This window comes from Phyllostomus discolor, chromosome 7, assembly GCF_004126475.2.
Source record: "Phyllostomus discolor isolate MPI-MPIP mPhyDis1 chromosome 7, mPhyDis1.pri.v3, whole genome shotgun sequence".
Taxonomy (NCBI): Eukaryota; Metazoa; Chordata; class Mammalia; order Chiroptera; family Phyllostomidae; genus Phyllostomus; species Phyllostomus discolor.
In genome coordinates, this window is record NC_040909.2 from 12773854 (window position 1) to 12798774 (window position 24921).

Genomic DNA, 24921 nt, shown 5'->3' on the forward strand with positions numbered 1-24921 from the left:
GCAGCCGTCTGGAGGCTGCTGAACACATGGACTCTATCTAACATAGCCACACTCGGCATCACGCACGGTGTGCTTCCTAGGGAAGGATAGATCTGAATTCCCAGACTGTATCCAAGGTGATTTTTTTTCACGTTGTATTAGTTTCCTAGGGATCCTATAAGCAAGCATTGCACACTGGGTGTTGTAATCTTAAATTTATTTTCTTGCAGATCTGGGAGCTAGAAGTCCAAAGTCGGGGTGCTGGTGGGGTTGGCGCTCTGAGGGCTCTGAGGGAAAGCGTATCCCACGACTCTCTCCTGGCTTCTGGCGGTTGCCAGCCAGCCTTGGCATCGTCTGGATGGTGGATGCTTCTCTCCAGCCTCTGCTCCTGCCTTCACAGTGCCTTTTCCTTGTGTCTCTGTGCCCTGGTTTTCTTCTTGTAAAAACACCAGTCACATTGGATTAGGTCTCACCCCAGTGACCTCATCTTTACCTTGATTAGATTCGCAAAGACCCTGTTTCCAAATGAGGTCACATTCAGAGTTCCCAGGATTCAGGGCTTCAACGTGTCTTTTGGGGGACATAAAGTGACCCGTCCCGCAGGTCACTAAGAGAAGTGGCACCAGGCCGCTAGCAGCAGCAGCAAGTGAAACTGTAACCCTGCCAGCTGCGACAAGGTCCACAACTCTGAAACTTTTTCTTTTTTAATGTCCTCCTGAGAACCGAGAATGCGGTGTCTCATCTTATGTTTCATAGCTCCTGGCTTGTGCTAAACGAATGACAGGCATCCGTTGCGTGGAGCTGGTTTTGATTAAGTGACCTTCTGAGTTCATGTGTAACAAGGAGAATGGGGTCATCGCCACCACGGCTGCACGGATGCCCACATAAAAATCCCACACAGTTGAAATTGCCTGACAAGGAGCTGTCACACAGCTCGAGGTTCAAAAGTGCACCACGGGTTCTGCAATGGCATCGATCGCCTCGATGTCCCGCATTATCCAAATGGTATTAGTCTTGTCAGTGTTTCACAGCAATATTTGCATCTCAGGTTCAAGCTCCCTGGCTGTTCGGAGGGCTCAGATAATGCACAAATATGTTCAAATGTTCTCTTTCTCCACTTTATTTCCGATGTAGCGTGTATTCATTTCAGAAATGTTGCAAATGACAAAAACGTCTACAAAATAAAAGCAATTACACATGCTTCAGCTACCTAACTGTCACCTAATTTAACTTTTGGGACATTTCCGTCTAGATTGGAAACACGGTAGTTTTACTTCCTATTTAGCTAAAATAGATTGGGCCAGGGGCCAGCATACTACAGCCTGCAGGCCAAACCTGGCCCACCATCTGCTTCTGTAAAAGCAGTTTTACAAATTTACGAAACCCGTAAGCGTGGGTGGAAAAGGGATGAAAGCCTGACAAGCCCAGGGGAGGCCAGCATGGCAGGTCTTACTCACTCAGAGACCTCAAGTGGCCACGTAGGAAGGTCTGCAGTGAACGCTTTCTAAGTAAAAGCAAGCCGTGGTGGGTAGCGTGTCCTAGGCCAGTATCTCCCTGGACAAAGGTCCATCTTTACCTCAGGTGAGCCTGTCTCTTGTCTTTTTGCATCTTCGATAACATGCCTTTGGAATGTCAGGGTGATTTCCTTTTCTAGACCCCTCATTGCACCAGAGCAGAGACCATAAAACCCACTATTGTTATTGTTCTCATGGTAATTATTAGCTTTGAACTGTCCTGTACCCACCAGTGTAGAAGAAGTATGTGCTCACGTGTTTTACTTCTTATCCAATCCCAGAGATTTCTCCCCTTTGCTTTCTCCTGATCCCCGAATCTATCGCCAGTGGGTGCCACGTAACCTCTTAAGCCTCCTCCTTTGATTGTAATGTATAAAATAAGGTGCAAAGTTGCCATTCTCCAGAGCATTTTCTCAATCCGTTGAGATTTGCTTCCTGGTTTAGTCTTCAGTTCAACTCAAACTCATAAAAATCCTTCCAAGTTCGGCCATTTCCTACATTAACGTCAAGTCTCATTGGAACACAGTAGTGTCTGCTTGCTTGTGTATAGCCTGGGTCTGTTTTCATGCCTCAATGGCAGGGTTGAGTAGATGTGACTGAAGTTGATACCCCACAAAGCTTAAAGTATTTACTGAATGGCCCTTTCAGGAGAAGTTTGCTAACGCTTGAGCTGAAATGTTAGTTCCCATCAGAAAACAGTCCCTGTCTGTTTCATTCATCTCCATTTCCTGAAGTCCTTCCGTAGTGTCCGCCATGCAGTAGGTGATAATGTATTTGTCAGCTGCTTAATACTGTACTTACAACCCTGACCTGTTTGCCAGTTAACATGGTATTGCAGACATCTCTGAATTTTACTCCATAGTCGGTGCCCAGCATCTTACTGTTTTGTGGTGTCCTGGTAGGTGAGGGAAAAGAGGAACGTAAATATTAACATGGAAAATGTGCCCTGGCTGGCGTAGCTCAGTGCCTTGAGACCGGGCTGCGAACCAAAGCATCGCAGGTTCGATTCCCAGTCAGGGCACATACCTGGGTTGCAGGCCACGGACCCCAGCAACCGCACATTGATGTTTCTCTCTCTCTCTCTTTCTCCTCTCCCTTCCCTCTCTAAAAATAAATAAATAAAATCTTAAAAAAAATGTACCAAGTAAGCACTTTGCCGGCATTTATATTATAATCTTAACAACAATATTAGGTAAAAATTATTAGCTTCTTGTTACATTTGGGGAAACGGAGTTTAATGGTAGCTAAGTAATTTGCATACATTAACATTCTCCTATAGGTAGACATTTTGCACTGTTCAGGTTACCGCCCTTTAAAGAAGACGGTGGGGAACGTGACCACACCACACAACAGGTGCCTCTCCGCTGTAAACTCATTTCTATTCGCTGAGTCCCAGGAGACGTTATAATGTCAAGCCCTTCATCGAGACTGCCAAATTAGTTTTCAAAGGTACATATAAATGACATGATTAATATTTTTTTGAGAAATGCCTTTGTGAGTGTCACCTAGTTAGTGTGTGTGACACACACACGGAATGTCCGAGTGATTCATCTGAATGAATCTCCGGGGCGGGACCTGAGAGTGAGCAGTGTTGCTCATCTTCCACTTGATGGTGATGACTGAGGGCCCTTAGTGTTGGAAGGGCCTTGTTTTTATCTGACATTTGAACAGCCTGGTATTTAGAAATTTATTAATCTGTTAGGAAGATAAATAAGAAAGAGTTTGTATTTAAAAGTAAGTGCATCTTAAAATAACGTGGCTGTTTCCCAGTGGTTTCCACAAAACCATTTTCCTGTAACACAACATTGAAATAAGCTCACGGTTAGCCTCCTACCTCGGAGAAACAGCTATATTCAGAGCAGACTCTTATCTCAAAAAGACTCAGTAAAATAAGTAGTAATTAAACACTATTCAGTCCCAGTGATGTTAGCAAATAAATACTCCCTTTTATTTTTCATTCTGAAAAAAAAAAACCACTATTGTTGACTACCTTTTATCTTGATTTGCATGTGGAATTGGGTTTGTTTTTTTAAGAGTACAGAGGGAGAAATGACAGGTTTAACATTTCACATTTTTAGGTCCCACACTAACGCGGTGTGATGGGCAGACTGCGCTGGGGAGTCCAGGGAAGACCAGGGGTGGTCCAGAGAAGCTGTAGGGTCAGGATAATGTTCTTGGCTGGCTGCTGGTGATGCTCGCTAAAGCTGACTGAGATTGGTCATTCCCCACCTCTCTCAAGTCATAGCGTAGGCTGCCTTCTGCCCGGTGCGAAGTGAGCTGCGCGTGTGGGAAGGACATGGGCTGTGGTCTGAGGCTCCCTGCTCACGTGGTGCATTACTCATCTTCTCTGGATGAAGCCTATTTTAATATGTTTTACGTGGAGGCTGTTGTAGGTGAGGTAACTTACAGTTCCTCAAACACAGCAAGGCATCAACCAATGTTAACTGATTCTTTTGAGCTAGAGGGGCACAGATGTGGAGAATTCAGTACTGCTCAGCGAAAGTTCCACTCGCTGCTTGTTGTGGTAGACACGATGGTTTCGAGAACTCGAAACAGGGACACAGACTCGAAGACACACCCAGTTGTTGAGGACTCAGGATACTTGGTCTAGTCCTGACATCACTCCCAAGCGGCTGTTTGATCTTGAGTAAATTACATGACCTTTGTTTGTTTTTTTAATCATTCTATATTGAGTAGATTGAAGGAATTAATCCAGTTTTTTCCAATTACAGTTGGCACACAGTATACTAGTTTCAGGTGTACAACATACTGTTTAGATACTTATATAACTTATAAAGTGATCGTTCCGGTAAGTCCAGTACCCATCTGACACCGTGTGCAGTTATTGGCTGTCTTCCCTAGGCTGCACTTTATATCCCCGTGACTGTTTTAGTAGCTGGAAAGTTGTGCTTATCAGTTTCTTCCCCTTTTTCACCCCCCACTCCTCGCCCATCTGACAACCATCAGTTTGTTCTCTGTATCAGTGAGTTTGTTTCTTCATTAATTTTTTTAGATCCATATATAAGTGAAATCACATGGTGTTTGTGTTTTTCTACTGACTTATTTCACTTGCCATCTGTGGCAAGGTTTCATTCTTTTTATGGCCGAGTAATATTCCGTTATGTATACGTACCACATCTTCTTTATCCATTTGTCTGTTGTTGGACACTGACGTTGCTTCCTTATCTTGGCCATTGTAAATAATGCTGCCATGAGCATAGTAGTCTGGTTTTTTATGCCTTTCTGAGTCTACAACCATTCCTCACCGGGGCTCCTGTGGAGAATTATTTCTTCCATACCTATTTCTCCAGCTTCTGGAGACACACGTGTGGTTTTTCTTCCCTCTAGACCTTGCTATAGCCCTTGATATGGTTTTATATAATTATCAATCTACAACTTTATGGAATATCACCTTTGAAAAATGCAGTGTTCCAACTATTGCAAACTGTCTGTGATTCCCTGATCATCCCACTCCATTTTATGCATCTTTGTTATAGCATTTCAAACCAATCTGATCTCAATTGTTACGGTATGAGCCTTTTTTCCTAACTGTGCTTAGTGTCAAAGACTGGGCAAAGCTCATCACCCTTGGTTCAATGTTTACCCATGTCTGGCCAGCAGCAGAGACCAAAACCGGTTCCTTGAATTCTATTGAGCAACACCAACCTGTCCTTTCCTCGTCATATTATAAGGCTGCAGGTTCCTTTATTCAGTGCAGACAATGGCATTGCTGTGGTCAGCTTCTAAAACGAGCCCCATTCTCACTATCATGTCACCTGAGAAAACCCCAAACAATGAATAGATTCTAGTCTTACGGGTAAGAGCTCCTCCTAAAGGTTCTGAGTGACATATGGCAGGGAGATTAAGATGCCAAATTCAAAAGACGCAGGATTGAATCCGGGCTCTAATACTTGAGAGTTGTTTGCTCGATAAAATTTCTCTGAGCCTGAACCCCCTCGTTGCCAACATGAGAATAATTATGGCTATTGCCAAGGATTCCTAGAGGGGTTAAATTAGATACTATGTAGTGAGTGCTTATCACCGTGGTTGGTACATAATTGCCCGATAAATAATATATAGGATTATTGCTTTTGTTGCTACTACCACTACTACTATTGCTACTACTACGAAGTATTGAATATAATTCTAAAAAGCAAATCTCCGCCTGCAGTTGCTGCCCCAGTCACCGAAAGTGTGTTAGGGGACTGTCTGACTCAGAAGCAAGGGCTCTGTGCCTGGAGAAACAATAATGACAATGCACATTTCAGATTAGCTTTGACTGATGGACAGGGGAAGAAGAAATCATATTTTTACAAACATAAACACAGAAAGTTAGTTAACTCATGTTCCCAAAGACCCTTAGCATTATCTCGTTTGGTCCAGGAAATGCAATCAGCTGGCCCAGGCAGATTTCATTATGGTTGTTCATTTTGATGCAGATTGGGAGAGGAGGGGAGGGCAGGGAAGGAGAGAGGGAGAGAGGGAGGGAGAGAGGGAATATGAGGACTGTCCTGCAGCCTGTACCATGCAGGATGCAGATTTACAAATGCAGCAACAGCCATATAGCTATGCCTCGTGCTGGGCAGCAAATACAGCAGCAGCACGGCAGGTGGATGCTAAATGCGCAGGCGCACACGCGTGCCCTACATCTTATGTGACACAAGGGAAATAAAGAACTCCCCAGAGCTGCAGAGACATGGACAACTTCATCTACGAACCCAAGGGGAAAATGGAAATTTCAATTTTTGGCGCATGACTTGTTTGTTCAGCCTCACCAAGTCCATTTTCCTCCGTGACTGATCCCATTTTCAGATAGAATCATCACACGTCCAAATGCAATTGCCTAAATTGAATACGTGTGACTCACAGCCGCATTTACATAGTATTTTTTCAACTCCAGAGACGGAGCCAGGGACTTTGTCATCTTCATAGGGACTCAGCCAGCCTCCATCAAACACCCAGGCCGCGTTTGTGCTCATGAAGAAATAAAATCACTGCCCGCCTGTGCCACCGACACACAGGACTAGGGAAAGGGGCAAAAGCTGCAGAGATTGGGGCAAGTGGCTCACAGGATGCTAAAACTATTGGTTTCTGGGTGTTAGCAACCTGAACCATTTCCTTTTACTTCTTTATCTTGCAGTTGTTCTGTACACTGACGTCAGAGTTATTTCCCCAAAGCGCAGTTCAGGTCTAGCGTTACTCAGGCCAAGAGTCATCTTGAGCATTTTGACGCTCACGGAGTGATTTCTGGAGAAGATAACATTTGGACTGGCTCCTATAGGATCAGTGGGATTTCTGTAGGGTGGGGTGGGGGGGATCCTGGTAGAGGTAACGCAGGACAAGGGAAACAATCTGAATGCACAGGGCAGAAGGAGTTGGGGGAAGAGCAAACAATTCTATGTTGTTGAAGCATGAAGTCTCTCTATTCAAGCTAATGCTGCAGTGCTAACAGGTTTACCTTGTGAGGTCCTTGCATTAGGTCAGGTTAGAGATAGATAATAGATGGATGATTGATCGATCGACAGACGAATTGAACTAGATTTAAAGGAGGAGGGGGAAAGTGGGGGGAAGAGGGACGGAGGAAGATAGTGATGGAGGGTGTTGGAGAGATGTAATGAAAGAAGTAAGAAGATTAATTTTTTTTAAATGTAAAGCTTATTGGTATACAAATGAGTCCAAGATCATGAAGAACATCGCAGGCGACTTGGGCACTTGGTGCTTTGCACTTTGTCTGCTCTGAGTGAGACAGTTACTTATGGTCACTGAAAACTGGTTCATACTGGAAAGGACAGAAGCTTCTGAATCATTTCCTTTCGTATCTTCTAACCTACCTTTGTAACTACTACAAAGGTAAAAAGGAGCGGGAACATTTTTTTAACACAATGCAAGAAATTGCCTGTCGTATGTGAATTTGAATCAAGCATTCAGGTGCCTGCCTAGATTCTGCCAAACAATTTTCCAGGGTCGCTCTGTCCCCTGTTGCTCTCTAAAGCTCTGTACAGCGGCCCATCAGCACCTCCGTGTTCCAGTCCCTGCCTGGTGCCCCAGCTGCAGTCAGCTTCACCGCTCACGGCTCTCCCCTGGCCTGCTTCGCTTAGTAGCTTAGTAGAATGGCCTTCTTGGAGTGGCCAAGAGAAAGCAAACTGAACCTCCATCACCCCTTTGTCTCTACCCTAGAGATCTCTTTTCTTGAACTGGACAGGACTTGCTTTCTTTGCATTCACTTATCTCAAACGGCATTCCCTAAGGAGGGCTTCTCTGATCATTTTGGCAAAAGTACCCCCCAGACCCCTCTACCACATAGTGCTATCAATTCTCTCCAGTTTTTTCAACTATATTATTCTTTGGTCTACATGCATATTAGCTATTTTGTAGATAATGATAACAGATTTGTAAAATTTGGTGGAAAGGCAAAAGGCCTTGCTAAGCATCGACACACTGAAGAAGAGCAAATGGGGAAGTCTCACCATTGATAACAAGACTTGCTGTAAGACTACAGTAATCAGAGCTGCACTGTTGGCAGGACAGATTTGTAGACCCATGGAACAGAATGCTACACCTGGAAATAGACTCGCGCAAATAGAGCCAACTGTAGACACTCTGTTCTCATGTAGGTAGAGCCTAGCTCCTCGCTCCTGAAGTGTGAGCTGAGCATGTTATCTCCTCCAGGGAAAATGGAAACAGGGAAAAAAAAATAGAATAACTCAACTGTGGATAAACCTGACCCACACTGTGTCAGCCAGGAGGTCAAGGTCAACATCAACAGTAAGTCATGTTGGTAGTATGTAGACTTGACATGAAATGGTGAAAATGGCACTTCACCTTGTGGTCTCCTCCCCACACCCTTAACTGCAGTCTAATTATGAGGAAAATGTTAGATGAATATCATTTGAAGGACACTGCAAAATACCTGATCATCAACATTCAGAGCAGGCGAGGTCGTCAAGAGCAAGGACAGTCCGAGAGACCGTGACAATCAAGAGAAGCCTCAGGAGATGTGACTGCTAACGTTTAATGTTGGATCCTTGATGGCATCCTGGAACAGAAAGCGGACCGAGAAGACTCAGGACATCTGAATAAAGCACGGGCTCTAGTTAAGAATACATCAACATGACTTCATTCATTGTTACAAATATTCTACATTAATATAAAATATTAATAATGGTAGAAACTAGGTGTGGTATATGCCAGAACTTTATTGTTTTACAATAATTCTATAAAACTGTTCTGAAATACAATTTTTTTTTAAAAAGCAACCTCTGAGCTTGAATTTCCTGTCACCCAGGGGAGTGCAGGCTCTGAATTAAACGGAATTTGATTTAAATAAATAATGAGACGTTTTTTAAACCCCGGATGGTGGAGCACGGAGCACAGCCTCTGCACATGTTTAGAAAAACAGATCAATCTGATTAAGAATTTTACAGGCAGTCGAGAACAGTTATAAGTGCATGAATACCTAGCCAAAAGGACATCATGTCAGCTACATTGATTGGCTGTTAAATGGAGGGTAGCTTGTGATTACATCTGTCCGACAGACTCTATTGTATCCACGGCATCAGAGGAGTTTTCGCGTGGGCCGCGAGCCAAGGAGGGGAAAGAGGAGTGGCGTTGCAGGGACCGGGTGCTCCGGTGGCGTTCATTAAAACCAAAAGCTGTCAGGCGTCTTGAGTGATGAACTGGAAGAGGAAGCAATTGACATTTGTTCACATCTTTCAGGGGCAGCTGGATGCGCGAACGAGGAGAGTTTGAAGAAGGTCTTCATTAGCGATGAATCAAAGCTTGCAGGGGAGGCTTTGATGCCCAGAGGCCCAAGAAAATACACGTGTCAACATCAGAAGGGAAGCCCACGTTCCTTTTCTTTCCCCCCTTGTTGGACATCAATCATCTTGCTCATGTAAAATTCATCTCACGGGGTCCATCCATCCTGTATGGTGAGAAATGAAGACACAACGGAAAATGTCTGTATAGTCTAATGGAATGGAACCATGTCATTTCCCTTTGGAAACTGAGCAGGCGACCTGGCGAATACCCACCCTGCGAGCGACCCTTTGGCTTTGTGCAGGGGCTGGGAAAGAATACAAGGACGAATCTGCCTTGGATCCTGCAGTCGAGATGATGCTTTTCAGAGACAGACAAAACGTGGAGAAGAGTGACGTAGAACATCATGCCAAGGGAAGGATACCGTGAACAATGCTTACATTTACTGTGAATTCAGGAGCTTTATTCCTACTTTGGAAGATGGCAGGGGAGGATTAGGGCAAGCTGATGAAAGACGGTGTGGCCTTCTTGCGGGATCTGAAGATATGGGTAGAGTTTGACTTAATGGGGTAGGCCATTCCAAGCTGGGAGAAGATGTGGGGGCAGTGGAGAGTGGGAATACGTGGAAATGTTCAGGGAAAACCAGCCACCTCGTGCCCTGGAATGGGAGGCCCTCACACACACAAGGAGGGAGGGAGTGCAGCAGCGAAAGTCCTAATCTCTTGAGTGAGGCCAATGCTTTCAGTTGTCTGCCTGTGTTTGTTTATAAAACTCTTCATATTCATCTTCCTATTGATTGCCTGCATATTCTTGTGTGCAAATGCAGCGTCCTTTGATCTTGTCATTCATAAAAACAAACCCAAACTATGGTTGTGAATGAGAAGGCATGGTATGTGTACGTAAAGAGCTGTGGGTTTCTCAGATAAGCATCGGCAGAGTGTTGCAAAACTGTCTACAATTACTCCCCTCCCTGATCCATACTCCAGACAATGGGACCTTGCAGCATGTCCTGCCACCAAGAAGCAAAGACGATTCCCCCTCCACCTGACTAGGGCTGGCCCTGCAGTTTGCTTTGGCTAGTAGACTGTGGTGGGAGTGGCGTGTGTCCCTTCTGAGCCTTACCGCCTTCTCTCTTGGAGCCCCTTGTTGCCGTGAGAATGAGCAGGATAGCCTGCTGGAGAATGAGAGACCACGTGGAGCGGACTCAGCCCACCTTAGCTAAGGCCATCCTGCACCATCAGCCCTCAGTCAGCCCAGCAGCTATCAAGCAGAGCCATGAGCTCAGTCCAAATAGCCCAAAGAGAAGTGTAATTTTCTTTGTATTAATCTCATCTAGACTTTACTAAACATCTTGAATTTACGGGCTGACACTACTAAGCATGTTAGGAAACCTCTCGACCATTTACCCGCTATTGTATCCCTCTGTCCTGTTTGTTTGGGGCTACATTGACATGCATGTTATTCCACCTGTGTCCAGCGCGTTTCCTGGGCTGCTTTGCCTTTTCCGTCAGTTTTCTGACTCTGTGCTTCAATTTGATGTTTTCTCCCATCTATCTTTGGGTTCACTAATTCTGTCCTCTGCTAAATGTCTCTTTCCACCCGACTCAATAGCTCTCGGTTACAGGCATTGTCATTTTTTCAATTCTAGAATATCCCTTTGACTCCTTTGTGTAGATTCCAGGTCTCAATCAAAACCCTTCATGTTTTCAGCCATTGAAAATATCTGTTTTCTCCAAATTATTTATGACAGCCTTTTAGGACCTCTCTGGTTACTCCTGAACCTTATTAGCTACTTTGTTTTTCAGACCATAAGACACACCTAAGTTTTAGAGGAGGAAAATAGAAAACAAAATTTGAAGCAAAAAATGTGGTAAAATATTTAATAACATCAATGACATAATATTTCACCAACGTAAATATAAACAGAACTCAGCAGCAGCATTAACAACCATTATTCCTCCCAAATTTGGCAGAGAATGTACCTTATAGTCTGAAAAATATGGTATCTTGGGGTTTGCTTCTATTATTTGATTTTTTTTGTGTGTGTTCTTCTCGCATGTCCTATACTTTTTCTATACCTTTCTATTTATACATGTAGAATGTGAAACTGGGAGAGGTTTAAGAGCCTTGCACAGCCCCAGTGTGGGGGGTTGCTGGGATTCACACTCAGGACTTCCGACCTCAGGTAAAGGACGCTTTTTATGTCCCACCCTCCAGGTCGTGCGGTATGTTAGTGTGAAGGGAGAACCATGCTGTGCACCCTCACGCCCTGTGATACCAGCCGATTACGGCCACCCATGGGAACAAATCAATTATTTGCTTAAAGATTTGAATAAGATTGGATAGCTCTATAAACAGACAATAGGTAGATAGACAGACAGATAGATAGAAATAGATAATAGATGTGGATACATGTGCGTCTAAAAATATTCTAGGGCACAGGGTAGCTTGTGAATAACTAGATGCCTCTATGTTGTCTTTGCCTCTGCTACCCATCATCTATTTATAGCTCATGCTCTTGCAAGAAGAGAAATAGGATACAGACATCATAGGCCTCTGGTCCCATGCACATCCTCCGCTGCTCTATAGGCAGCTGCTCCAGCCTGGTAGCTCTCCAGTGAGGCTGACGTACAGGCCTAGCTAAGCCATAAATCATAAAATGATCTTCCAACAGATTCAGCTGCAATTGTTTTTACCCACTCTCTTTTAAACAACTCTCTTAATGGCATCGCACTGTTTCTCCCTTAGGAAATTATTTCATTGTATAATTGCCCTTGCTTTGAGTGAAATTTTCTTAATGTCCAATTTCAATGGCTGCCTTTTTCGGTCTCAGGCCATTGCTCTCTATTACCCTGCTGTTAAGCACCTTAAGTAACTCCTCGGTCTTTTGGAAAGGATGACATTGGCCTGTGCATTTCCTTTGAAAAGGTGGCCTCATTCGTAGGGACTGAAAATGTTAAACCCTTGAAAAACACTGGCAATAGTCCTGTTTCTTAAGACAAATGGGTGATTTTCCTGCATCTGTGTTTTTCAGTGGCTTAGAAACAACTTCCGGGACTGATTCTTCTGTCTTGGTGTTTCTTCCAAGGTCCCTGTAATGGAAAGGGAAGCACACTCCTATTCCTTTAAGGACTTGTGACCCCCGTGTTTGCTGAGCTCTTTTACACCAAAGGGGAGAACATACTGGTACAGACCGAGGGGCCTACTGCTTCCAGGCTCAAGAACCCAGGAGAGGCAGCTGCAAACTCCATACACAAGAGAAGTAAAGCCGCATGAAGTTGCAGCTGCATGAAGTTGCAGCCAGCATGGGGAGCCATACGCTGGCATTATGGCAAGGCGAACAGGGGTGGTTTCAAAGATATTAACACGCCGAAATCCTGGGGGAAACAGAGGAAGCAACATGGCCCGACGTTACCAGAGTGTTTTCTAGGGCCATTCATATGGAACCGCCGGATCTTCTAGTTAGAAACATGATTCCAAATGTTACAATAAGCTGCTCTGTTTTGAATTCCAGGACCCCTATATCTATGCCTCACTTTCTCCCTCCCCACTTCTGTCCTCTATGTGTACCAGACGCAGAAGGTGTGAAGCCCTAAGCCCACAATAAATGGCCATCCTCCAGCGGAATGGTCCAGGCCTGGGCATCACCATGGAAGCCTGCTGGGCTTGTTTCTTGATGGTCCATCACATCCAGTTGTGGTGTTCACCCCTATTCAGATTTATGTCTTCTCCTCTTTGCTCAATTTCTGTCCTCTTTCCTCTCCTCCTATGCTAACACTGAGAGGAAAATGGAATAAAAAAATTAGCAGTAAAACAAAACTAATCAAATAACCAACACAAGCATCCAAGCACTCCCTGAGTTTCTGCGGATGGGGAGTTGGTTATTAGGGTCTTAGAGCAAGCAGCCTTGTGCCCAGTAGAAGAATCAGGTCTCTGTGAGGATATCAACGAGGAAATGATTTTCCTCTACAAGAGAAGATGATCGGATATCTCTCACCCCACTGTGTGCATAAAATGCCAAACCCAGCTCAAAGAGACAGAAACTCTTGTGCTGATACCACGTAATAATGGCAAATCATTTGCACAGAAAAGTGGAGGTCGCAATACCCCACAGAAAGCACATGGTGGAGACTCGAATTTGACACAAACACTAAAACTGAGAGCTATAGGAAAATAATCTCAAAGCCCTAAAGGGAACAACTTTCCTAGTAAAGAGGGTTTGGGGCAAGTTCACATAGAAAAAGGCAGGGGTTTCTGGTCTTCTGTAGAACAAGTGGCATCCATAAGTGTACAGAAAACAATTTTTTTTTCTTGGAGTCATCATGGGTAAGTGTTCTCACCGGTTTTTAAAACAAGGGGACTAGGAAGTTCATATCAGGTTTCACCGTGTGTTGTGTATCGACACAGAGTCTGCCGTGATGGAGACTTGGCAGCCTTCCCACGGCGCCTGTAATTTCGGCTGTCTTCATCTGCTTTGCCCTGACAGGCTGCAGTAACTACGCCTTGTCATGCCGCTTCAGACAGGGCACTTAGATGCAGCAGTGTCTGTCTGAGAAGCAAAAACAAAACACATGCCGCTAAAGCGTTGCCAGGCACACAGAGGAATCGCTGGGTGTCAATCGCTAGCGCTCACTCCGATTTACCCCACAGTGCTGCAGGGGCAGCTCCGTGCCGGACCTCTCACTGTGTGCATCTCCAGTTTCTGAATGAAGAGCCTTCTCAAGTCTGGTCCGTCCCCCTTTTTGAGGCCCACACTTCTTTATAAACCATGGCTGAGACTGTATTACCCTCCATTCAAAAATCTTCAGAAGCTCCCATTTGCCTGTTAACTTCTGCTTTTCAAGGTCATGCCCATGAGGCCCACTGTGAATTTCCAAGTACTCATCCTGTCCCTTCCTTCTGTATAGTCAGCTCTTACTCTGATCAGCCTGAATTAGACTATTCAGGCTTTCCGTCTGTCTTTCCTTTTCCTTCTGGCATTTATTTCTCTTGGCTGGCATTGTAACTCACCCGCCCTCATGTCTGCATGGCTCAGATGTCATCTATGAAGGGTCAAAAGCCTCATAGAGCTGCGACCAAAGCCAACTGCTCCTTCTCTAAAAACTTACCTTTACGTACATTTTTCATGAGAGGCCTGTGACTCATGTCCTTTGCTTTTCGTGATTTATAGATGGATATAATGAATTCTGAAAACTCCTTCAACATTAAGATTTTGAAAACAAAAAGGTCCAGAAGTATTGGCAGTATGGCATTGCTTTCCAGGCTCACACATTCTTGGAGGACATCATGTTCGCTTGGTCTGTCAGTCGTGGAAAGTTGCCATAGCTGGAAGTAGGGGTGTGATGTTACATTTTGATATGTGACGTGGTTGATATAGAAATGAAGTAACCAGGCCTGGCTGGCGTAGCTCAGTGGATGGAGCGCGGGCTGCAAACCAAAGTATCGCAGGTTCGATTCCCAGTCAGGGCACATGCCTGGGTTGCAGGCCATAGCCCCCAGCAACCGCACATTGATGTTTCTCTCTCTCTCTATCTCCCTCCCTTCCCTCTCTAAAAATAAATAAATAAAATCTTTAAAAAAAAAGATGCTCTAATATCATCTTTTAAAAATATATGTTCTTCATGACCTTAGTCTTTTGATGTAGTCTGTGATCAATGGATGTTGGGTTCAATTAAGTTAGAGGAACTGTGCATAGTACATCTCCCTCTCGGAAATTTATGATATAAAGTGATAGATTAATGGCTTGGAGAAATCGGAAAGCTTTTAAAAAGATTGCTTAACCTTCATTAATTATGCCTCCCAATAATTAGTGTCCGTGGTCTTTTTCGTATAACAACTATATGTATCCCAAGAAAGGAGTCTTCCATAGAAATAATTGAGAAATTGCTATTCTAAGATACTAGTTCGGTGCAAAATCAAAACAATTTGTTTTAATTCCACCTTTCGGGTGAGGTGTTTACAATACTTTCTTTTTTGGTCTGTAAGTGATCAAGTTGTCTGTGATGGCAAGTGCCAGGGCCAGGTGGGGGGTAGGCCTGCCCCGCTGTCCACAGCAGGTACCTGTGCACACGGAATGCGGGTTCACAGGAGGATGGGAGGACGAAAGCATCCATCACCCTCTAGCTGCTGGTGCTGCGGGAGCAGAGCCTCGGGAGGCATGTGTGAGATCTCACAGCCATTTCTGCTGCAGCAATCTCTCCCCAATTGTGTGTGCTTTGTCCTTCAAATATCTCTTTTTAAAAAAGATTTATTGATTGATTTTAGAGAGAGAGAGAGAGAAAGAGAGGGGGAGAAACGGAGAGGTAGAGGAGGAAAGAGACATTGGTTTGTTCTTCCACTTACTTATGCATTGATTAGTTGCTTCTTGTGAATTACTGACCAGAGCTCGAACCTGCAGCCTTGGTGTGCTGGGACGATGCTCTAACCAACTGAGCTACCCCACTGGGGCCTCTTGAATCTCTCTCGTAAAGCTGCTCTGGCTCATAAGTACCCCACTTATTTTGTTATGATGATTTATAACTTTATTCTGAGCCCTCCAACCGTACTTATAATTAATTACATAGTTCCATTTCCATAACATTTTATAACACACTCTCCTACCCCCACCCTACATCCTGTGGAAGTATATTAAAACAATGAAATAACTCTGGCTGAAATTCGCTGGTATCCTAGTTAGAACATTTGGTTCCAACTATCACAGAATAACCAAATGTATGATTACATTTACAAGCATAAATCTAAGTGCTTTTAAAAACTATTTGTACTTAGTTTGAATGGTGCCACATAATTTGGATATAATCCAATATGCAAAAATACTTGTTGAATAAGTGAAAGCAAAAGTCACTCATTCTTTCTACTCACACAGAGGTACAGAGGGTTGCTAGGAATGGCCATATCTATGCATGTGCATATGTGTGTCCATGCGTCTCTACCTAAGCTGACAAACAGAAATAGAAAATGTGATTGTGAAGAGATTATTGACCAACACGAAAAAGTGGAGTGTTCTGAGGATAAATTAAATTATCCAGATGCTTCACTAATAAAACCGTCTCTACTCTACTGTCATAAATATTCTAATATAAAAGACAATAAACATAAGATTTGGAATAGTGCTCAATGTCAATGTTTAGTGAAAGTAGAAGAGAAGGCTCAGCCTGAAATAGTATCCAAAAAGACTTACCTAATTACAGCCAAATGTCTAATCTCTTCCAGTCTCCCCTCTGAAATGTGTCAGTTCTATGGATCCATGCTTCTGGTGTTATTTTGTCAGTATATTTTGTACTAATTAGCTTCTGCATATGAGTGAGCCAAAGAACATGTATGTATGTATGAACAGCCCATGAGCACAGACAAAATGTGGTGAAACTGGGGGTAAGGGGACAGATGGGGCTGGGTGGAGTGGGGCAAAGGAGGGAAAAATGAGGGACATCTGTCATCATGTCAACAATTTTTTTAAACAGCCAAATACCTAAACATGGAAGTGTGTGGCACATGGGAGAAGAGTGGCCGAAGAGAAAGGCGGTCCATCTTTACCACGAACATGACGTATGGCTCTAATCGATGGGAAATGAGGCTCAATGATTCTAGGAATCATTACAGGAAAGATCAGAATTTCCCAGAATTCTAGGAAAAGAAGATGAACATTCAGACTCACATTTGGAGCCGTGAGCTTGGGAACCCTGCCAAGATCGGAGGGCTAAACAGAGCATGTACGTAAAACCTGAGTCTGTCCGGGTCAGCCCCTCCCGGCATCGGGGGAGGGTGTTACTGGGGCAAGCCCTCTGTTGCTCCTCAGAGCAGCTGTTGGTTTAACAGTTACTCAGTTTATTGGTTTAATGGCTCGGCAAAAAAATTGCAATATCCCCTTGTTATAACATTTTTCATAGTTAGGGCTTATTTACATGAAGAAACCAGTATGCTGAGATTTGGGGAAATGGGGCAGGCTTCATAAGAAATGAAGATAATGAGAGTATGGGTAAAGGGAAAATAAAACAATAGGATAGAACTAAGAAATGGGGATCGGTTAGGCAGTGTTCTTAACTAGTTGCTTAACTCCATGTCCAGCGAAACAATTTGAAAATAGAAAAATCTAATATAAAGAATGAGATAATATGCAAAACAATGGAGACTATCCAGATATAGTTTGCAAATCCCTCGTATTGCTAATAATAGTTTTGGGGCAGAAAGTATAAATTACGAAATTACTAGTCACTGTGCCATGAAGGTAAAGTGAAAACTTTGGGGTTTTACTCCTCCACTAAATATCTGTCGGAGGGCCAAAGCCAACACCGAGAGTTCTGTTACAACTCGTCAAAGCTGTCTTCATTGCAGAATCTCCAGGGGATGAAACGTTTTGGGATCAGAGGGCAACAAGCCTCTTTTAAACACTTTTGCCCACGTTCTGACTCTTTGTGACTACATCATTGCTATGTTTCACCTTGTTTGCAGTCACTCGAACAACTGTTAGCACGTCTGAGTGAATACTGGTGGCATCGACATCCCAGGACCCCATATAATTGGTGGACTTAGACCGTGCCTCCTCTTCTAATTCCCCTTTGAACCGAGGAATCTTGTTCTCCAGGTAGATGATGAAGTGTGAACAAAGGTAGGAACAGAACTGGGGATGGGGCGGCTGCCACCAGGGCACGTGGCTTGTCCTCACAGGGGAAGTGTAGGAACACGTATCCGATGACCCTAAAACTAAAACCCACGGGCACACTTCAGAAATGCGAAGCCAGTGAGTGGATGAAACAGATGCCGTCCCACTGGCAGGACCCTGTTGCATTAGGAGAAGGAACTACAGCTGGCTAAGTGTTGGCTGACCACGTCTCCCATGCACGATTCCAGCTCACTGATAGATGCCCGGAACATCATCTTTGCGCCTTAGTCATGCAATGGGGCTCAGAGAGGGAAACAGTGACACGTACACACACACACACACACACACACACGGAAGAGAGACTGAACCAAACTGGTGGTAAAAACATGACCTTCCTCCGCAAGGTCAAATAGTTTTATTTTGGTTAAACACTACAATACAGTAGATATCCATTAAAAAAAGAAAACTCTATAGTGTATATAAATTATTCCTTCAATTCATCAATTCTTTGCTTTTTTTTCCCCATGACAGCTTTGGTACAATATGAGTTCGGTATATAATTTTTAAATAGTTTTAGCATCACAAACTCAACACAAAGTACAAAACTAATAATCCAAAGTAGGGAGAGGATCGTCTACACAGTGGTGTTCAGTGGTAGGAGAAAATCTTACCTTGATGAATTCATGTCACTAGCTAAGCTACAAAGGCGTACCTAGCAGACATGACGGAAATATGCACCATTTACCAGCTAATGTGTGTATTAGTCTTTGTTTGTATTGTTGTTTTTTTCTTTTGTTTTTTTTTTTGTTTTGTTTTGTTTTTGTACAGAATACCAGCAGCAATCATTTGAGTGTTGAGTGACTACGTAAGTCCTCGGCCAGTTTTTCCCACCTTGCTCCTCTTCCCGTAAAGGCCGTGGGCAGTATCCAGAGAAAGCCCCCGCAGCCAGAGCGCTCAGAACTTGACCTGCCAGCCGGCGTCGCTCACACTCGCACAGTTCGTCCTGCAGCTGGCCGACATCACGGGGACGGTGCTGGAGGGGCAGTGGGGGCCGATCAGCCGAAGGTTGTTCTGAGGGGTCGGCGGCGTGACGTTACAGTAAACAGGCATTCCGGTGGCTGGGAGTGACCCTTGACCTGTCTGGTTAGGTAGCATGATTGGTTGTTGGTATGACTGCTGGGGCAGTCCTTGAGAACCTTGGGTCATTGGCACCTGGAGGAAGACACAAGGGAAGAACCCTTCATGAAGAGGTTATTTTGGGGCACATGATGAGCTACTGTAATGTCGTGAAAGATATTCAGGCTTTTGGGTTCACCAGTCTCAGCTCTACCTTTTATGAGCTGTTTCCCACTGGGTAAGTCACTTAACCTGTCTGATTCCCTGGACCAGGGGTGTCCAATCCCTGGCTTGTGGGTTGCATGCGGCCCAGGATGGCTGTAAATGCAGCCCAACACAAAATCATAAATGTACTTAAAACTTTACGAGATATTTTTGTGATCATGTGTCACAATGTATTTAATGTGAGGCCCAAGACCACTCTTCTTCCAGTGTGGCCCTGAGACGCCAAAAGGTCGGTCACCCCTGCCTAGACCATTTGCAGAATGTCACCTACTTCCCAGCGCCACTGGGAAGATCTCAAGGACGACGTGCAAGGCTTGGCGCACGTCTGGCAGGCGGTACATGCGCAGAGGTGTTAGTTCCGAGCCTCTCTCTCCTCTCCTGCGACCGCCCAGGGGTGGCAAGCACTCTGCATCTCCCACTCTGGATTTCTCTGTTTGGAGAGCCCGGCTCCTATTCTGGTTTTATGCCAACAAAGTGGCCCGTAGCCATGTGTAGCAAGAGGGGCTTTTTGTCCCAGGCACCTGACTCAGCCTGCAGCTTTCGGGAGCATCGAATATGGAGCTGGAGGAAGACGTTGATATAACTCGAATACGGTTTGGTAGGGCGGGAGGGCTGAGGATAGAGGCTTTAGGGCCCGAAGTACCTGGTTGTCTGGAGCAGCTAAATGCAAGGATTAAAGCATTTCTCTAACCCTTCATTCTGCTTCCGGGGTACCTCAGGATGCAAATCACAGATTTGCATAGAACACTTTTAAAATACCCAGTATGGATTTGGTCTGGAAAATGTCATTGTTAGGCCCCATAAATGCCCTTTGAATGAATCTGAGATTCATTCTTAGATCTCTTATAACACAATTGTGGTACAATGAATCTTATAACTGTGATAAAATGAAGTTTTTTTCAGGGGGTATACAAAAATGAATGGGAATTTGTTATGAGGGCTTTCTCCCAATGAGCAAAATTTCCACAGAACACCCAAAGGTCATCATGAACAGAAGTGTAGACTAAAGGATTTTCTTGCAGTTTATGCGGAACCACACTCGGCAGGGTGTCCACCAGCCACGGTAATGCTAGGAGCATGCATTGCCCATTTTCTAACTCCTCTGCTACATCCTCGTCTCAAAGCCAACCTCTGACAGTGTCTGTGCCCAGCACTGCCCCCCACCCGGGCACGGGGATGTACGTTATCACCCACGGTTTCCAAGCTGCCGACGTGCACCTGATATGAAGACATCGTTGGGTAGGAGACCATCACACTTTGCACCGGAGCTCCTGGTTGGTTGCTCATGACACCCTGACTCTGGGGCGGCTGCTGCACTCCCATGAGGCCTTGGAACCCCTGCTGACCAGACAAGACCGGCTGGTAACCTGCAAAGAAAAACCACCTTTTGACCAGGTTGTACCAGGAAAAACACAAGTGGTATTTGGTGGGGATGAGAGCACCGGTTTACAAGCCGACCCTCAGATCTCTCAATCTCCATGTCATCCAAATACTTGTTTTGTATGACTGATTTTTTTTTTTTGCTTCTAAGAGGGGACAAGAGAGTGGCTCCAAATGACTGACTGATATTTCCATCTTTGTGCAGATGGTCCAGTGAGCATGTTGTGGCGATGGTGAATTTTTCGTGACGCAAACATAGGCGCCTCTGTTGACATCAGTTAACAGCTATAAATGGTATCTTTCCGATATGTCTTTTGCTTTGGTCTCGATATTTGGAGAATTCACTGATTATTATTATTTTTTTAAATTAAATTGACTCATCTCTTATTCTGTCACCTTTCTGCACAATCTTGTTTCACCCAAAGGCCACCAGACAGCCTGTTCACTTCACGTGCTTTCTATTTCCTGTGTCCTCATGAACAAAACGATTCACGGCCCTGACTGGTTCAACATCCGCTTCCTTAGACAAGGGGCTGTCACTGCAAGTGAGAGGATGGCGTGCTTTTGTTCTGTGAGGACAGTTCTGGTAACACACTCCGGTCAGTGACCGTGCACCCAGAACAGGTGGTACAGAGTGCAGCGTTTAACACATGCATCTGTTTGTGTCCTTCTGCGGGGATCGTTGGTTTGGTTCTTTTTCTTTCCGTGAGCCAACTTCTACTTGTTCTAGTTATTTTAGTCACCGCCACAAGTAGTTGAGGTATTCTCTAAGTATGGCTGTGAACCCTTCTTATAAATGTCGGAAAGAAAGTGATGATTTAGGTGAAATCGATGGTGGCAGGGAAACGAAACCAATTCACTTCCTGCTGTCTGAAAAATAAGGTCCTTCTAGAGCCCGAGTTACTAACCACACCGCATACCTGGGAATAATTGTGGCTGCCTCTTAGTACAGTTCACTGAGGGGAATCTTTAAAGTCTCAGATTTTCTTTCTTTTTTTTGAAAGATTTTATTTATTTATTTTTAGAGATGGAAGGGCGGGAGAAAGAGAGAGAGAGAGAGAGAGAGAGAGGGAGAGCGAGAGAGAGAGAGGCATCAGTGTGCGGTTGCCGGGGGCCATGGCCTGCAACCCAGGCATGTGCCCTGACTGGGAATCGAACCTGCGATGCTTTGGTTCACAGCCCGCGCTCAATCCACTGAGCTACGCCAACCAGGGCAAAGTCTCAGATTTTCTTAACACAAACACTAAATTAAGTCTTACAACTAGATTTAAAAAACTGAAACAAAAGGTAAATTTCAGATCAACATGCATTGTTAATGTATTACCTGTGTTCTGAGTATGTGTGAGAGTTCTACCTTCATACTGAGGATGGGGAGGAAGGATACAGTTGTGGTACAGTCTTTACAGGGGACAGTATTTTACTGTCCTTGGCCACCCAGAGAAGTATCTTCTCCCGCCTTAGACGTATCGTGGAAACACGGCTTGTGAATAGTCCCTGAGTTAGGAGATGAGCTCGATTCATTGAAGGAGGTGAAACAAGGGGTAGTCAGTGTGGGCACCGAGGGGGTGAGCTTGGGTGGGCGGAGCAAGTACAGAATGCAGAAAGTTACCCCTGAATTTCCTAATGTGTCCCACTGTGCTGTTACTGTTCATATCACTCACCTTGCTTCATTTCCAAAGTTTTAATGTATTGGGTTATTTTGAATTTTTTTATAGAGATACCACCTACAAAGAATACAATTAAGAGTAGTGACCATCTCTCTATAAGCTACACTGTGCCCACAGTATGTAGTTCCGGCATTCCTTTAACACGCTCTGCAGGTCTGTTTGAGACTAATACCGTCAGCTCGAGGACTGCATACCTGAAAACGTTTACAGTTTGTACAGCAGGGAAAAACCATCAGACTTGGCAACAAGAACTGTGACCGAGGCCACGTCATAGTCCTCACTGCTTCCCAGAATGCCTCCTATGCAGAAGCACTTTGGAGAAATGTCTTTTAACATTAATTGCTTTAAAAAAAACATGGTTTCTATGATTTCCTATTGTCTAGGTCTTGCACTCTAATTCACTTATCTGTTGGCTCTAAAAAAAGTCTGTTGCTCTTTTATTATTTTATATTTACATTATTCCTAGCCACATCAAATTCGTTGTAACGGGAATTGTTAAATGCGTAAGGAAATAACTTGGTACAGTTATACAAAACTCAGGACCCGCAGTCTTCCTGACCATTTCTATATGTTCAGGTAATGGTAAATATATTTAATAAAGCCTTATTTCCAGCTGAGAATTCAAAGCACAGGTCGAAAATGAGAGAAACGTCTTTTAAATTTTTGACTTGAATGTGGTCACACGGTGAAAGCCCAGCTGGCCTCCGTGGACCTTTGGAGGAATACACACAGCTACCTTGTGGCCACAAAGAGGAGAGGACAGCAGGGGACAGAGGAGGTCAGGACAGGTGCAGGGGCCTTGCTTCTAACTATTATTTATGTATTTGCTTATGAATCCTTCCATCCTTTCCCGGAGTCTGTTCAAAAATAAATCGAGGAGGCTTACGAGAGATTGAACTGTTATACTGGCTCTAAACTCACATTGGAGTGGAGAGAAAATAAGTCTCACGATAGTAGAGCTGTTAAGGCACACGGCAAACAGAATGTCTTGGAAGGCAGAGGAGGCGCACATCCAATGATATTCAAGGTCAGGAGGTGCACGAACGAGGAGGTGGTGTGGGCTCATCCCCATACAGGGGCAGAGCCCGTGGGAGCGCCATGCGTCTTTGCTGAGAGCGGAGATACAAGCGGAGGTCTCCCTCCCCAGGCCTCCTCCGCCTGGTGATTTGTGAACTTTAATATTCAGTTATGCATAGCGATGGGCCACCAGCTCTGCCTGGGGCTTCCCACCAGTAAACACACTCAAGGCAAATAAAGATTTATGTGGGGAGCGAGCGACAGGCTACCCGTTTCAAAATGAAAACTTAAGTATAAAGAGAGCCCAATTTATATTCATGAATCCCATTCATTACTCAATTCGCTCTCCAGGCAAGCGATTTACACCTGGAATGGTTTAATTGGAGGTACCCATTTCTGTAAATTATGTTACAGAAGGTAGCTGGCAGAAGGGTCCTTAAGAAAGGAAGGAGGCCCCCGTGTGGCTTGTGAATCTGAGCTCTGGGATAGGAAGAGACAAATAGAGATGTGACAGCAGTGACCTAAGGATGAACTGACAGCGTCTGCCGGGGACACGACACGCCCGAAGGCAGAGATGGCGGCGCTGGTGGTAACCTGCTTATCTCCTCTATTCCAATGAGGAATGTGTTCCGCTTTGTCGATCCTCAGCTGTGAAACGATCAGTTTTTCATATTTATTGAGGATTAGCGAGATACGATACATCTTGGGAAACAGAAGCAGCAACAGTAGCTGCCCTGTAGGCACGCTATGAAGATCATAAAGACATTAGCTATTTTTATTATTTCTTCTCCAGTCAAGATTAATTCAATTGTCAAGTCACGTGCGTCATTTATTTTCTGGGAGTAAAAAGGTTAGGAGTGGACAAATGCCTCCTAGCAAATAAAAAAAAATGCATTCTGCTAAGATGGAGGAGTTATACGATCGGAAATGTCTGGATTTTATGAATCTGAAAATGTAATTGTGTTTCTACTAAAATTCAATAGTTACTGAATATTATTTGTAGTGTGAGTAGAATTCATTAATATTCTGTTAAGGAATATAAAATGATTGAGGGTTATAAATTGGCATGATTGCAACTGACATTAAACTTGTGTTTGACTACTTGGTTATGGATCCAACATTTTGGAAATGAATGAAATGACAAAGTCCTCTCAGGTTTTCATTCCCCTGATTGCGGCTGGCAGTTTCGGAGGCTGGAGATGGGGAAAGGCGTAGTTGAAGAAGGCCAGGATCTACAGAGAAAATGAACGGAGGACCTAGACGGTTCTCACCGCCTCCCCTACCCACCCGAGCAGTGTGCTCTCCGTGTTGTGTTTGTTAAGTGAAGTATTCTTCACAGGGTGGGATGTCCTTTCAAATGTTTAAAATCAATAAACTGCTTAATACAAAAATCACTTGTGTTGGACCAGTCAAAAGACAAATATTTCTCCAAGTTCCTCAGGAATCGGCCTGCTGTGTGATTATGAATCCTAACTCTGCTGTTGGTATATAATTTTGTGATGGAGTTACAGGGGCTCCGCTGGGGCAGAGCAGAGGAGCAAGATGAAGAAGAAAAGTGCTTTTCCAGGACTGGCCTCTCGCTGTGCTGGCTTGTGTAGTTCACGCACCCCTTTCCAGTACCTCCCGGTTTCGCTTCTTGATTTCCTGTCAATCCCTCTACACACTC

General features: G+C 44.4%; 1 protein-coding gene across 16 annotated transcripts in view; it reads right to left on the minus strand.

Annotated features, from left to right (window-relative positions):
- Window positions 1-18223: 18223 nt before the first annotated feature.
- Window positions 18224-24921, minus strand: part of ARPP21 (cAMP regulated phosphoprotein 21) — a 151523-nt gene continuing 144825 nt past the window's right edge. For all 16 annotated transcript variants that reach the window (XM_028518808.2, XM_036030528.1, XM_036030527.1 and 13 more), the window contains 2 exons: window positions 20410-20558; window positions 18224-19062 (listed from right to left, as the gene is read on the minus strand). In XM_028518808.2, coding sequence (XP_028374609.1) covers window positions 18805-19062; window positions 20410-20558 — 407 coding nt within the window. In that variant the 3' untranslated portion in view covers window positions 18224-18804. The remainder of the gene's footprint in view (window positions 19063-20409; window positions 20559-24921) is intronic.